We start from the raw sequence: 17,636 nt of genomic DNA on the forward strand, positions 1-17,636 counted from the left end.
AGTTTAGAACCTTGTAATATTGTAATCGTTATTAACAAAAATAATATGGGGTCTAAATAATTCTTCTGCTTTTGACCTTACAAGTACGACAATTGTTTTAGTCAGTACTTTAATTAAACTCAAAGGTACATACATGATAGTAAATACCTATTACTTTTGATTACATTTCATTATTTTCTGATTTATGAATAGACCAGACGAATCCTTGCGATTCCCACCCTTGTAAACATGGTGGTACTTGTACACCTACAACAACTGGTTACACTTGTTCATGTCCATTGAACTATGGAGGACCAAACTGTGACAGTAAGTACAAATATGACTTATGATTGAGAACTGCTAGTGAAAGATTAAATATAATGTTTTGTTAGAACATTACGCGTTTTATAACAGTATTACAGTTGTAAACTAATCTGCTTCGTGTTGTATACATAGTAAGAGTAAACAATTATAGATCAAAGAACGATTTTAATTGTTTTTCAACAGACAATCTGTGGATCATAAGTTTTAAAAAATGTTTCACCTTGCATTTGGTGTAAAAATGAGCTCAACCTTGTTATACGTGATTTATATCCATATGATATCAAAATGTAGGATGATGTTGATGTGATGGATGGCTGCTTAACGTCCAGAGGCAAATGTATATGCATATTCAGAAAGAACATCTTAATGTTATATGACTTTTTATCCTGTTTTGTACTAGACCAACACTCTGAGTCGGATAATATACGTGCTAGCTCACAAGTCCACAGGAAGACATGTCACTTTACCCGAACACATTATTCTGACTCCAAGCCAACCAGTCTTTGTTCTTACTCCTTAATGCCGCGACTCAGCGGAGAAGCAGCAATAACCAATTTTAAAGTCTTTAGTTCGACCTGGCCGAGTGTCAAACCCACAACCTCCTGCACTCGAGGCAAACAGGTCAAAACAAGACCACCGAGGCTGTTTCAAAATGTATGAACAGAAAATGTACAGATTATGACAGATAGTTAGTGCAGTAATTAATCAAAAACCAAACCCCCATATTTGAAATAAAAGAGATATCTGAATTGAAACATGTGTGATCAATGAAAGAGGAACAAACGATACCAGAGGGACAGTCAAACTCAACAATTTTTTTAAATCGCCTTAGAAGCGTTTGATTGAAAATGCCCATCATGATAGAAGTGATAAGTTATAAAAAGCACATTTATATTGTATGATAATTATTTGCCTAACGTCCAGTTGTAATGATTACAATACTATAACATTATCATAAAAAGAAGCGATTGTCCATACGATATTTCATTCTTATGTGGAAACTAAACGGTTTTTGAGCTTTTACTTGGGTATTCAATATTTTCGAATTATTACACTTTGCACCTGAAATATCTACGAAGGTGGACAGGCTAATTGATTTCGTAGTAAATAGGTACAAAAATAAATGTGTACATTTATAGTTCTTTAAGTAAGGATGAGTTTTATTTTGTTCGATTGAAGTACAAATTAGAGGTTTTTGACATGTAGGAAAGGAAAACAAAACTACAAATTTGCAATAAACAAATGCAAAAGGTCATTAGTTAGGGTAACTATCAATGAAACAAACACAATTTTGTCCTCAGTCAACTTGGTTTCGGGATTATATTCAGAATTGAATTGTTACACATGTACGTGAACATATTCAATAATAGTGCATCTTCAATTGTTCTACTAAGCATAACAGTATTATTTACATTTACATTCAATTACACTTTTTGTTGCAAATAAACGGGGCATCGGTCAGTAGTACCATCTTTTCATTTGTTTATTGGTTTTGAAATTTAATTACAGATACGCGTAACGGGATGGACGATGTATATATTTTTGCTTCAATATGACAGAAATTTAAGACGAGCTTTACTACGGATGAATTTAGCAATGAAGCACATGTTAATTGTATTTTTGAACTGAGGACAAAATAGAGTATTACACAAAAATTGATGTCATCAATGTTTTATTTTTAATCTCCATTTTGTATATTTATCAGAGCATTACAGACACAAAAACATCAACAGAAACTCGAAACATTTAATTTTTTGTTCTTAAAAATGTGTAAATCAACAATGTAAGTGAAAGCAGATCTACACGAACATATCGATTGAACTTTTCATTTGAAGAAACGATTTGTCTAATGTCATACATATTGTTTTAGTTATCACAGTGTATGAAGAACTGTACTCACGTGGAGATTTACTATGCAAACTTGTTATGTAAAATGATAGGTCTAGTTTTTGGGGAATAACATTTTGTAATATTCATAAAACTTCCTACATGTCTACAAAATTATATCACTATAATGCATTATTCAGATGATTTATTTTAAGTTCAGTATTTGCCAATAATTTGATCACTGTTGTTTTTATTTTCAGACGCATGTGATCCTAATCCATGCGAAAATGGCGGCACATGTACACTCGACTTATGGGAAAAAGCCCAATGTCAATGTCCAAAAGGCTACGGTGGACCGAGATGTCAAAGTAGGTTATTTTGTATATGACTAGAGCATAAGATAAACACCTAAAGCTTATTGCATTTAACAACGGTACAAATTATAATAAACTAACAAGAGATTCTCGTAACACTGAATATATCATCTAAAAAATGTTTTACCTACTTAGGTATTCTACATCACAACGTTAAGATTATAAAGTATTTTTTTTTTTAAATCCCGTTTCTCTATTATTAGATTGTTGTTTCATAGTAAGGCACAGTTGTTCTCTTTATTTTTGTTAACATCTGATTATCATTGCTTTGAAGAGCATGTGTTTTTTATTAAAAGCTTCTGACGAAACAAAACTCGTTCTATGTCTTCACACATCATGTTCCGATGCGCCTAATGTATCAGTGCTGCTTGTCCCTTTTAGGTTTGAACTGTAGTTGGAAAGAGGTTTTAATGTCTTAAGCCTTGATAAACAGGATACAATATATATATATTATCAATTAAACATTAAAATGACGTTGTGTATATGGTTATGTTTTTAATAATTACACAATAATATTTTTAGCGGCTATCGACCCATGTGATTCAAATCCTTGTCAAAATGGAGGAGCCTGCTACCGTAACCTATGGGAAATTAAGTGCATCTGTGTTCATCCGTTTGCAGGTGATTTCTGTGAAAGTAAGTTTAATACTGATTAACAGAAAGGCATCGTTCTACTCATATTACAGATTCCACTTTTTCCTAAACTATTGATGTGTTCTTTATTGATTATATGTTCTTTTTGTACACTTTTTACGATCAAATATTGGTTTTTGATCCACCTAACGGATATACACAATTCAAATGAAAGGATGCCAAGATGTAAGCGTTGATTGTAGTCAAACAAACAAATAAAACAAATCATAATTGAAAATCGAAAACTTAGCCTTAATCCTTGAGGGAGACATAGATATACAGGCATGTAGTTTTAAAAACTAAAACAAAAGTTGTCTACTGTTTTATCAAGATAAATAGAATCCTTCCACCAAATATATTCTATACAGCTAGTTATACAGCAATCTACATGTATGGTATACAACTCCCAACCAAAGAAACAATCAACTGCATGTACCTATATGGCCTTCATTAATGAGCTAGTACACCACACAACAAGCTATGAAATACACAGAAGGACAACTGTAAAATAATGTAAACCAGAAAACTAATTGCTTGATGTATATACAAAACAATAAACGATAAATGTATATTATATAAAGCAACAAACAGCAACCACCAAATGTTACTTGCTGCCTACGTCGGGCATGTACCTTCATAATTTGATGAGGTTAAACATGTTTGCGAGAGTTGGTCGTTGTCCAAACTGTCAAATTTGCGATGAAGTCATTTGACGCTATATCTTGAAAAACGAATATTCATCATGTTCATGTTGGCATACGGCTGCCTATATATAGGCTTAGTATATATGTATTATTTTATAATCAGTCTTGTTGAACCCGTGTGATCCAAATCCATGTCTAAACAATGGAACATGTTATCATGATGGAAAGTGGAACAAAGTTTGCTGGTGCCCTGACAATTTTACTGGTGATGAATGCCAAAGTAAGTCATATTAAGACGTGTTACATAAACATTATATTAAATAAATGTTCATCGTGTTCCGAAACAGGTTTATATAAAACGGAACGTAATTCATTGAAGAAATGCCAGTACTTGTATTCTGCTGACGCAACTGTCGTGTAATGTCCATTATTGTCATACAATGCTATATCTGATCATGTAACTCAAAAGCCCACGTATTATGATAGTGGATTATAATTGTAGATTGACTCATGATACTTTCTTAACTCCTGATAATCGACTTTTCCTATAAATATTTACAGTAGTTGTATGTTAGTATATGAAGGCCATGTTCACTTGAGATAAACTCGATATGGTGTAGTGTACTCTAAACTAAAATCACTTGTGATCCCATTGATAAAAGTCAAATGATCACATGCAGTTTAAAACAGATATTGATTTAATCATGCCATCGACAATATTTTTACAGTTGTAACCTGTCCAGACTATTCATTTCCGAAATCACTCCACGCGTAATTAGGGCTTAGATTAGATAGATATAATCTAATCAAGTCTTCGTCCGATCGTCTTTAAAACCCTTGCCAAAGACGCGGACAGTTTTGCTGGATGGTCAAATATTTATCCATATACTTCTTTATATTGGACGGCATTAATTTTAGGGCCCACTAATATTATTTAATTGTAAATGTGTTCTTTCTGAACAATATGAGTTTAATTGCAGCTGACTGTTTATCAACAAACAACCAATCAAACAATAATTTTCGAAAGCCTACAGTTGAGTTTTTTAGCAAACGTAATTGTGACATTTTTTAAGAACTATCAAACTTCTCCAAATCAATACATGGAGATCCATTCATGATAGTTGGAAAAATCATTGTCTCTAATTACATTATAAACACATTTTTTGTTTAATAAAATTCGGAAATATTTTCAAGAAATCAAATATTTGATTTAACTTACCCTCTGGATTACTGTTCATAATCAAATTTAGCCAATGTACATTACCCTTACCACCAACACCAACAAAAAAAGAAAAAGAAATAGAAAATAAAAATAGTATGTATTGGGCTACGCCTAATTGATACCACTGATAGTTTTCTATGTTGTGTATTGTGTACTCTTGTTTATCAGTTTACTTTCGATCTATGAGTTTGGTACTTTTCGCCCCTCTTTGATATAAAAATACAGAAATATTTTAATTATTGCTATGAAAGAAACAACCAAATAGCGGGATCATGTTGCTTTCTGATGCTAACAATTTAAATGTACAGGTATTTAAAGTGTGCATAACATGGAAGTAATTGTAAACAGTGCATTTGGTGTGAAGATGGCGTTATATAATCAAAACAATGGTAACGATAGTCATTTAAAAAATCATGTATATGCAATGTCACATTAACGTTGTTTATCTAAAAGTGCCAGAAATGCCTTTAAAACAAACAAGCATTTTTTTGCTATTTCACGTTTGATATACATGTTATACATAAAACATAAATTTGTTGAGAAAAAAAAGTAAACTGAGTTAGTCATGATACGTTTATCTAATTATTTTATATCATTACCTATATAATATAGTACACATGTACACCTGATTCAATAAAAATGAATACACCTGTGTATATAGACGTATAAACATCTTGTTTAATTGTATTTAAATAGTTGAGGATCCATGCAATACCATTGATTGTATGAATGGAACATGTGAAAACGGAATGTGTGTTTGTCCACCAAATGTTACCGGATCAACGTGTGAGGGTAAGTAATATACATATACAGTGTTACCTGTGTTACACACTGGGAGACCAGAAAGAAATGTCCGATTAATCAGTGTGTCGGAATACTCAGGGTTTTTTCTGCAGGGATAGGCATACATTGGGACCATGTACATGTGTCGATTAAAGTATGACGTTGGAATGATCAGGTGTCGGATTAAGCAGGTTACACTGTACTTATAACGAGGTTTATCATATATTAAGTAGTAAACACAGTAGTTTTAAATACTTGATAAATAGCTTGCTGTTTAACCCGTATCACTCAAGTTTGACGCGGATCCTTTATCACATCCATGTATCGCACATGTACCTTATATCACATCCTTACTCGGATGTCCATGTTTTCTGTATATAATTCAAATAAAATCTCGACGATATATTAATGAAGTATTTTTCTTAAATGGGTCCCACATTAAACGGTCATTGTGGCGTGACGTCGTTTATTGAATGACTAATAAATGACGTCATTGTATGGCATGTGACGTCGCCCTCGACCTATATCATCCATCGGGCTGATATTTGTATCTCGGAATGATACGGCATGTGCTTCGGATTTTGCCATGCAGCATTCTCTATTTAACACATACTCTATTTACTACTGGTACAATGGTGTACTGGTGAGTAGGTTACATTGTACTTGTACTTATAAAGAGGTTTGACACATACACTAATAACAAAACAATACTTCAAATACAATCATCATAGATACTAGGATTATTTTTTTTATTACGCCTTACACACGTTTCGTCTACAAAATGCTCATTAGTGACGCTCATATCTCCATTTTAGTTTAACCATTCTATTATATTAGGCAATTTGAACATTATTCGTGATGGTTAGTCTTTAGATTGTTATCATGTGGTCTGTGGATTATTATGTGTCTAGTTTTTTTTAGCCATGGTGTTGTCAGTTCATTTTCGATCTATGAGTTTAAATGTCCCTTCTGATATATCCCCACACTTTTCGTTCGCCCCTCTTTTACGGGTAGTTCATGATAATACCCGCTCCTCGTATCATTTGTCTCTACATTAACCCTGTGTTCAACTCTTCTTTGAGATTAATGTAGTATTTAACATGCAGGCTAATGAAGGTTGAAATCAAGCCGATCATCAAAGGACTGTATAGCCAGTCAAGGTCGTGAAAAACTTCCATTTGTTGTTGGTAAATCTAGAAAATCATTTCAATGTATTCAATTTATCCTGTGTTGTTTTCCTTTTTACATCACCGATTCAATACATCTGCTGATACACTATGAGTAGCCGAGGGTATAACCATCACCGAACTTGGGTACTGACCTTATTTATAACAAACCTTTCTTAAACTGGTTTGTTTTGATAACTTTTGAAATTGTTAGAAACTAAGGTTTAATCTACCTTAGGAAAGTTTGAACAAAGATGGATCTAGCTATCGTTTATTTCGTATTTGGTTATGTTGCTCTACAACCGTTTAGGTTATTATAGATCCTTGGCAGTTAAAAAATCAGCTATAAGTTTTTTTGTTGATTGCATCAGTTAACAGGGAATCAATGATACAAGTACGACTTATACAGGTGGTCATATCCTTGTGAAAATGACACATTAATCATTAATATAACAACAGGTTATGACTTCACTTACACCATATTTGTAAAATTCAATTCAAACAATGTCTGGCTGTATCATAACAATTAGAATTGATAGTTTCCATCCTGTCTCGAACTACTGAGTATTCATTTTGAGTATCAGTTTCTTATTTTATTGATAACTCCTCCACTTGACATTTTATAAGTATTTAATGTTAATATAAAGACGAGACCACACTAAAATAAAAACAAAATTGACAGGACTTTGAATTAGATAAAGTAACATATTAAAATACTATGTACTTTCTATCAAACGATTGTGTATATGAATGTATAGAATAGAAGTTGGTTGTATATTTCTGGTTTTATCAAAATTGGTTCTACCTGATGCACAACAAATGAACTTGTGAATTATGATATGTGCTAGCAATTTGTTCTTGTATTACAATGACAAACCATTGTTCCTCAAGTATTATGAGTATAAACATATAAAGATATATTTTGCATACAGATCCTTTAATTGACCCGTGTGAAAATGTAATTTGCTCCAACGGCGGGACATGTGTCGATGGAATGTGTATCTGTCCTCCTGATTTTTCTGGAAATATGTGTGAAGGTAGGTATACATAAGCATATACAGTAGTTATTGGCATTTAAATTGAAATAGAATACCAAAAGTATAAGGAATATATATCAAATGCTACGATCAGATAGTTTTCTAAATTATATTTCTGAGCAACTTCTCCCCCCAGATTACTATGACAACAATGTATGACATAACTATTACCAATCAAACCATATCATATGCATATATTTTGTAAACAGACCATGTAGATATATGTACTGGTGTAACTTGTTTACACGGCGGAATATATGTCGGAGGCACATGTAAATATGCGGACGTTTTTACTGGAACTAGGTGTGAAAGTATACATAAGCAATATGTTGATTATACGCCTGTTATTTGAAATAATATACATATTTTTTAGGAATAGATATAACGTGTTACGATTAGAGACATTTCTGCATTGTCATATGTCTTAGTAACTTTTTATTATGACAAAAATGTATGACATAACTATTACTATTCAAACCATATCATATACATAAATTTTTCATACAGATCCTGTTGATTTGTGTACTGGTGTAACTTGTGAAAATGGTGGGACATGTATCATGGGAACATGTAACTGTGCTGCTGGTTTTATAGGAACTATGTGTGAAAGTAGGTATACATAAGCAATATATTATAGTTATTAGAAACACTATTTAGACTAGAGACTTAAAGATCAAATAAATTAACAGATTTTTTATAATACATGTAAAAAAAGTATGATTTGTAGTCCCAAGCATGTCAAACGGTTTTCATGTAATGGGGGCCTTTTTGTTTACATATAATATCCATGAGAAACTTGAAAGTCCGTTTTCTGTTTAGAAATAGAGCACAACTGTGTCAACTATGCATACGTATAGGCAACAGTAGTATACCGATGTTCAACACTCATAAATCGATAGAAAAAAACACAAATCCGGGTCACAAACCAAAACCGAGGGAAACGCCTTAAATATAAGAGAATGACGACACAAAATTAAAATGTAACACACACAGAAACGAACTAAGCATTAGACAAAATCCGATGAGAATAACAAATATAACATCAAAACTAAATCCATAAATTTGGGATAGAAAAGTACCGTGACGCGTCTTATAATAATGTGAATTCACACTCAAACATAAGAGGAAACAAACGACACAAAAGAAACACAACGTTAAAATGTAACACACACAGAAACGAAATATAATATAACAATGACCATATTCCTAACTTGGTACTGGACATTTTTTAAAGAAAAAAATGGTGGGTTGAACCTGTTTTTTTGGCATGCGAAACTTCCCTCTTTTATGGCCATGCTAAATATAACATTAAAATGACAACACAACCTTACAGGACTACAATACAAATAAGTAGGAGAACACTATTGACAAAGAAACACACGAATTATAGCTAACAAAAGGCACCAGGTTTAAAATTTAATACGTCAGAAAGTGCCTTTTGTCCACACAAGACTTACTAGTGACGCTCAAATACAAAAGCCAAAACAAGTACAAAGTTGAACCGCATCGAGGACCAAAAATTCAAAAATGTTGTGCCAAAAACGGCCAGGGTTTTCTGTTCGGTACCAGAACATTTACTTGTATACATAAATTACCTCGAAACATCGATTTATAAAATACATTTGCCTGTATCAACTGAATTAATTCTTACATGATATCTACCTTAAAATATTGATTTGTGAAATACATCCCATTGTATCAACTATATGAATTCAAAACTATTTTTCAAATTATTCAATAAAACAGTATTCAATTTACATAATGTTTGTAAAATTATCTGTTAGTTCGTTTTGCCATGTTTGGTTATTTAGACGGAATCGGAAGAACACAACTACATGTTGTCGAACACAAAACGTAGTCTAAATGACATTTAAGCCATGTTCACGTCCGCTTTTATTAGATTACGAAACATAATGTATTTAACGAAACGAACTAATTTCAGTTAAGTTTCTAGCGAGGAATTTTATTAAACAATCTTTGTGGACTTTCCATAACATTGAAACATTCCTTTGAATTTACAAGATTTCAAAGGTTTCATGCAGGTTTAACATATTGCGCACTAATTGAAAAAAATTATTATATCTAAATAAGGCGTAAGATTGTTTCCTGATATCAAGCAAATATTGTCACCGTCATAAATATAATAGTATGTTCCGAAAGTATGATCATCGTGTTATGTCACATGCTCTAATTCCTTTGCCGAAGGGACTAGGGTTTTGATTAATACTATTTTAACAGTTGGTGCGTCACAAAAACCTTACACCTTTTTCTACGAATTAAAAGTTAGAGCACATTATATATATAATAATTATAATAACACCATCTTCTAAATCAGTACTTATTTTCTTAAAATTAAACCTATAGACACTCATTTCTCTTGTGTATTCTGTTATCAACTACAGGCCAAATATAGGAATAGGTAATACATACACTTTGTGCTAGTGCAGGCTGGTTTAAGAAAAATATAACAAAAGCAAAGATATACAACGGTGGGATCAATATCGAAACCACTTGTTTTATTTCTACAGTACAAAATGTGAATCACTCAATGCATTTCCTTATATCAAACCTTGTTTATGAGTAGCAAAGTATGTTTTTTTCTTACCATTCCGGAGCATCTGAAATTAACCCACAGTTTTTGGTGGGGTTCGTGTTACTTAGAACTCTCGTTTGTGATATTATTTTTATATCGTTTTTGTCAAGGCAATTTTGATCATGAAAACAACATTCCATATTTATATATAAATAATCCTCTTATAAGTTTTGCACTATATATAACATCAACCATTTTTTATCATGTGTCAGTTTAAAATTTAAAACATGTTGTCTTAATCAATGGTTTATCTCTGTAGACAAATCGTTGTTTCATCCTAAAACAAGAACCAACATAAATAAACACCATATTAAGTCATGTAAGTACTACGTCAAGGATCTTTTATAACAGAATCATAATGATTTACAATTTATTTACCGTCAGAACATGTATCATTTGTATTCATGTTGTTTTAGTGAATATTTGTGATTCAATGCCATGTATGAATGGTGGTACCTGCCAGGTTATTGGAGGGCAATGGCAATGTCAATGTCCAGCTGGGTTTGGTGGAGTAGATTGTCGCGTAAGTAAAGTGATGAGCTATAGATAAATTTTAATATATTACCTGATGCACATGCAACGAAAATTCTTGTGTAAATTATAAGGATCTTCTTTAGATTTTTACATCAACCAGAAATTCCAATAATCGATGTATCTAATTTATAAATAATGTAACCGAAATGCAGGTACACTCAACTAAAAGACCCGTTAAAATAATTAGATAGACCACACAATGACTTAAAGCAAGATTCATAAGAAATGAACTCATGAAAGATAGAAGAATTACAATTTTGTAGTCTAAACGCGAGTTTGTGTCCACAAAACATACATCAAAATAATATAACTGTAACGAAAATCGATGCATAATCATTCATTTTATATTATCAAAGCTCAACCAAAATCAGACGAAGTGAACGGGGATATATTGTTGGTTGAAATTTGTAGATGCATTGTTCATAAATCATTGATTTGTTTCCTTTTTTAGAGTTAAAGACAAGTATGTCATTTTATTTGAGATAAATACCTAATGTCAACATTTTGTTGTATTGTTGGTTGGAATTTTTAGATGCATTGGTCATATTTTCATTGATTTGTATTCTCTTTCAGTAAGAATTAAAGACAAGTGTGTGAACAAATAACAGACTGTAGTGATATCAGAAGAGTTGACAATAGTATACAGTACAATGTATATAACAAATAAAGATTGCAAATATCAAATATATTTTTTGTATTTCAAAATAGCCAACGTCAATCGAAAGTTACTCTTTTAATAATATATATTTTTTTTCAATGACATATTGATACTTCACAATAATATCACGTGGTTAGCACTGCTGATTATTTGATTGTTTATAGACGATAACAACTATTAAAAAAAACTGTTGAAGAATAACACTTTATTTATGGTGTCCTTTTAAAGCGCTTTTCTTGATTTACCCTCATCAAGAACGTCCAAGACCAAACATGTTGAAAGCCAGGTATATACAAAACATCAACGCAACAAGGCTAACAAATATATGACCACACTGGACATAAAAGATTAACTTTATCTTAAGTAAACTTTGCCCAAAATAGCGCTCACCTTTTTTCTCTCCTATTTATTGTCTGTGTTTTCAATAAATGTATTTGAGTCATCAACGATTTGACGATTTTGGTTTTCCGAAACTTCTGTTAGCCTACATTTGAAAACAATTACGGTCACTGTGATGCTATTCATAATAGTTATCAAAGGTACCATGATTATAATTTTGTACGACAAACGCGCGTTTCGTCTACATAAGACTCATCAGTTACACTCAGATTAAAATAGTTATGAAGCTAAATAGGTATAAAGTTGAAGAGCATTGAGGACCGAATATTCCAAAAAATTGGATCAAATTCGGCTAAGGTAATCTATTTCTGGGATAAGAAAATCCCTAGTTTTAAAAAAAAAATCGACGTTTTGTAACAGTAAATTTATGAAAATGACCATATAATTGATATTCATGACAACACCGTAGTTATGACTAATGGGCCTGTGATAAACTCTGGGACGAAACGTCCACTAGCAGTGACATCGACCCAGTGGTATAAATAACGATCATTTAGTTGACATCATAGTTACTTCTATTAATGTACGTATCTGATTTATACAATACGTTAACAATGAGTCAACTAACATGTTTTAGCAGTTTTAAACCATATCCAACAGAACTGAAATGTTTGACTATACATTTTATGTCGAATCATAACGATATTTAAGAGTAACCCTACGGATACATATACAAAAATTAAATATGACGTTTATGTCAAATCGTATAAACGCTAGATATTAACCAGGATCATAAAAAATATACACACAAAAAAATACAAGAAACTTTTGAAGAAACTTGCTTTACTTCTTCGGAGATAAATATTTGTAAATACATTTACAACGAATAAGTTCGATTATATGGCCCTTATTCCCAGCTTTACTGTAAATAAGAAATAAAACGCCATTAGTTGAAGGAATCACCATCTATATAAAGACTTGAATGAGGAAAGGTAATTTTGCTTTTAAAATACATTCCAGCGTATTTATTCGAAAATAATCAACGGTTCTTTTAATTGGACATTTTTAAATACAATAAAACATATTTTTTTTTCATGGGGCACAGGATGCATATGTCAACATTATGCGTTACTTCTTTTAAAAACATACGGATTATCGATCTTGAATATTTAGTTTTGAGACCTTGTTAGCTATTTGTCCGATGCATACTTTTGGATGAAGTAAAAATGATACTTATACACGAATCTATAATTTTGACCTAGTTTTGACTGGCACACGTAAGGATTTGGTCGAAAATCAGGACTTTAAAACAGCTTTGTTTCACTTTCATACACGTATATGTTATCATCAATTACTCCTTAAATGTTGCATTTGTATTTGAATTATGCGACTAAAGTTGTACATCGAATAGATGTCATAGTCTTGTAAAAGTAAAATAAAAGTTTGACATGCTTGATAATCTTAAATATAGCATTAATCAGTTTTAGCGTAAAACTTTACACGACATGAATTGCATTGTTTTACTAAAATGGTATATACTGAAAGGAAGTACTCATGATAATCACAACAGAAATGTCAAAAACTACAAGTTCCCAAACAAACATGACAAACATATGTATTTCCTAAAATGTATAAACGTCCATTTATCAATTAAGGATCCTGTATTCCAGGGGTTGTTATTTTCAGTAAATTGTACTTGTGGTTCGATTGTTGTTTTTTTTTTTTTTAAATATAAACAGATGGTTGTTGGTTTTCTGGTTTTAATTGTTTAACATTTTCAAAGTCTTTTTTTACAGCTTGATATGTTGGGTGAGTTTTGCTCGTTGTAAAATGCCATACGATAACATATAGTTGCTAAAATCTTGTCTTATAAACAATCATACCACATTTCCTGATATGTAATTGACAATGTTTTCTACTTTCGCTGCATGTTTATACCCTTAATTAAAAAAAAAACATTATTTTGCACAAAAACAAAAGCTTTACAAATACATGTTTGTTTTGATTGTATGGTATGCAAAGTTCAGCATCCTCCGTACGAATCTTTATCTATTTTTCTTCTTCTCGTTTGTCGTTAAGTTTAGTTCCAAACGATTCATTTTATCTTAATTCGATTTTACCGACTGTCGTTCATCCCTAACTGGCCCGAGAACATAGGAATGTTGTTTTGCATGTCTATAACAGAACAAAAGAAAAAGAAAAAAATTCACTTGCGCTTTATATTAAAATTTCTACAGTGGGTTGTACTACGTTTGGGACAGATTATATCAAATTTAGAGAAAACGTCATCAGTCATAACTCAAATTGTTGATATTTATGTTAAGGGGGTCTTGGAATCTTTTGACAGCTTCTTAAAGGCTTATGTTCAAGCCGGACAAACTCAATACTTTACTTTAAAATGTATGAGCCAAATGTTTTACAGTGTAACTTTATACCCCCCCCCCCCCGTTTTACATGCTGATTGCTGATTTTGAAAAAATGGGTGAGGGATATAAAAATCATGTACATCCCATATCATTTTGGTCTTTTCAAATTTCTTAGATATGCCTTTTTTTAAATCATTTATAACAAAAAAGTTGAAATAATATGCATTTTGTTCTTAAAACTGAGAAAAATCACAAAAATACAAAATTGCCAGCATGGTATATTTTACACAAAAAAGCGTCAAAATATAATAAACCTTTCTTATATCAACACCAACCTATAGTTTTTCTAAGTAAAATTTATTCAGATTGGTCCACTTTAACTTTAAAGAAAGTATGAAAAAAAGTTTAATTGTGGAACTGTGATTTTTTTCCAATAATAGCCCAAAAATAGGTAAAAATCGATGACAAATGGGAAAATCATCAAAATTGGGCATTTTCAAAGGGCCGTAGCAAAAAAAAACGTGCACCACCATATGATTTTTTTCTTCACCTATTATTTTGTTACAGTCTCATATACCCAAAAATCAGGTTAAGGAAAAAAGTTTAATTCTAGAAATGTTTGGCTCCTCAGAGGTGTCCATCCTTTAAGTATATACAATAAATCTTTACAGAAACATATTGGTATGTCGCTCACTTCGTATTCTGTTTACGATTGCTTAGATTTTCCATCGCTGTATGCATAACAAATAATCAACTGCCGTACATAATAAATGATATAGGCATATATCCGATTATTGCTGTTTGTTTCTAATTATTGCAATAGCAATGCATGCCTCTTAATAAAGTTATATGTTATTTGTAAATTATGTCTTAAAGGTATTTTTACTTCAAATTTGAGTTTAACATGTTTTAAGAACAAATCAGTTACGATAAGAAAAACTGTAAATGCTTAAGTCTGCGAAATCGTTAAAACACGAATATTTGCCTAACTAAATCATGTATATAACTGAAATAAAGGTCTATAAATCGAATGGTAAACCATCAAAAGATTATGTAGTAAGTTACTAGTCATAACCAAAACATCAGGGAGAAAAGTCCAAAGTAAAATCCACTTTTACAATATCATCATATCATGGTTGCTTTTTTATACATGTTTCGGCTTTATCTTGCTAACTTAAACACGGTTGATATTGAGATTCCATTTTTACTTGTATACACTGTTTTGAACTCTTGAATTTATAAATGGAACATCGTTCTTTTAAGCTGACTTAGCTTTCAATTATGACAATCTTTTAATAAGTAGATATACAAGCTAAGTAGTTAATGCAATTGGCACCATGCTACGGAAACTAAAAGGTAATGATTTACAGGTTATAGCTTTTTGAAAGTAATATTAAAATAGAATTCTAGTATGTTGACATGTTGCATAGTTATTAAAAAGGATTCACTTTTATTGGTCTTATCATAAATCAATACATTTTTTGATTATTATATGATAATTCTGCACTACTGGATCAGCACTTTTACCTATATGTTTTGTTCTTTTATGTAGCAGATTCAGTCCGTATTTTGCTCAGACATATATACATCATAGTGCCAATGTGATACACCAGACAGAGAAAAAAATGATTTTCATACATGTTTTGTACCTATGTCTCTTGACAATGACAGGTGGTAAGTTTATATACACGTAGCTCTCTTGTAAATATCATCATGCATTAATAGAAAAAAGTACAATCCAACATATAAGTAAGAAGTATCATGGATATACTCCAATTCTCACATAAGACATCAGAAATGTTTCATCGTTGATTGGATTTCTTGACGTGCACCAAAATGGTAAAAACACAAATTTAGGATATTTAGACGTTAACATACATTTCAATGTGACCATTTCTATATTTAGGTGAACACAAAAATATTTCATACTGTTCTTTTTTTAAAGTTGCATTCATTTTGAATATGAGCACATATCTGAGCATTACCCGTACTGAAAACTATAACTCGGAGAAAGTAGGTTGAGAAAAATACTACTAATAGGTTGTTTTATTTATCTCATTGCTGTCTCATATACCTTTATCCAACATTGCTTTTTATCAAAAGTCTAAAGATCTAATAAGAAGAAAAATCCTTCATTGTATCTTATAAACTGTGTTTTAAACATTTATGTTTACCCTATTCCACTTCTGAATAAATTTGGAGTGATTCGCTCTATCAAGTTTTGAAAAAGGGTGGTGGAGTTGTTAATATAAAAAAGGTCTAAGGAGAAGGTTCAGTAAGACCCCTTTTTGGCCCCAAAATATAGCAGTTTTACAAAGTTGTGAAACTGTAATCTTTAAGCTATTTATTGGAAAGTTGAATGCTTCTGCTACATAAATATAGGCTGTTTTTGACAATACCATGTACATATCTCGGGTACTAGCATCATAAAGTCATGCTAAATTACTGAAATCATCCCAATTTTAGAATTTCAGTTAAATTTGAGACGGTTTTCGACTTAAATGAAAGTGGCCGCATTCGTGTTCATTCATAATATTTAAATGTTAGTTGTATTTTATGATAATACATAACATATATAAAGGTTGAGGATGAACACGGATGCGGCCACTTTCTTTTTTGACAAAAACCATCTCAAAAGTGAAGTTTTTTTTTTTTAATAAGTTAAAATCTTTCAAAAAAACTAATCAAATCAATTGAAATATACATTTTAGTGTTTAAAAAGCGTCCAAAATCTTTCGTTAGATGAACCTGAAATTTGAGGCCATAATTGGTCCTTACATGACCTTCTCCTTTATCTCTTGTTGGGTATATAGTGGAATGACCAAGCCAACAATGTTTCAACTTTAATGGACCACCCTACCTGCAGGCTAAGTTATGACTTTTTGGAAAGAGAAATGTTTATTCTTTAATTTTTGCCTGGTCGTAAAATTGAAATATGGTGCAATTTTTTTTAAAATAAAGTCAAAGGTTACTGATTGGGTTTTCACTATTGTCAATTTATTTCACAATAGGTTTAAAAAAGACTCCGAATAATATTTGAATTATTATTAAACAATAAATGCATAATGAAATAAACTATGACACTTCGTTTTGAACTTAATTTCAAAATAATGAAATCACCAAATGCACATTTTAAAGGGAATTCAGACTAGCAACA

The 17,636-nt window shown here is 31.4% G+C and overlaps 1 protein-coding gene across 1 annotated transcript in view; it reads left to right on the plus strand.

The window, feature by feature from the left end:
* Positions 1 to 17,636, plus strand: part of LOC143050788 (uncharacterized) — a 76,320-nt gene that overhangs the window by 19,047 nt on the left and 39,637 nt on the right. Inside the window, exons 16-22 of the mRNA XM_076223902.1 lie at positions 193 to 306; positions 2,391 to 2,498; positions 3,027 to 3,140; positions 3,945 to 4,061; positions 5,700 to 5,795; positions 7,885 to 7,989; positions 8,497 to 8,598. Coding sequence (XP_076080017.1) covers positions 193 to 306; positions 2,391 to 2,498; positions 3,027 to 3,140; positions 3,945 to 4,061; positions 5,700 to 5,795; positions 7,885 to 7,989; positions 8,497 to 8,598 — 756 coding nt within the window. The remainder of the gene's footprint in view (positions 1 to 192; positions 307 to 2,390; positions 2,499 to 3,026; positions 3,141 to 3,944; positions 4,062 to 5,699; positions 5,796 to 7,884; positions 7,990 to 8,496; positions 8,599 to 17,636) is intronic.

The sequence above is a fragment of the Mytilus galloprovincialis genome, chromosome 11 (assembly GCF_965363235.1).
Source record: "Mytilus galloprovincialis chromosome 11, xbMytGall1.hap1.1, whole genome shotgun sequence".
In the NCBI taxonomy this organism is placed as follows: domain Eukaryota; kingdom Metazoa; phylum Mollusca; class Bivalvia; order Mytilida; family Mytilidae; genus Mytilus; species Mytilus galloprovincialis.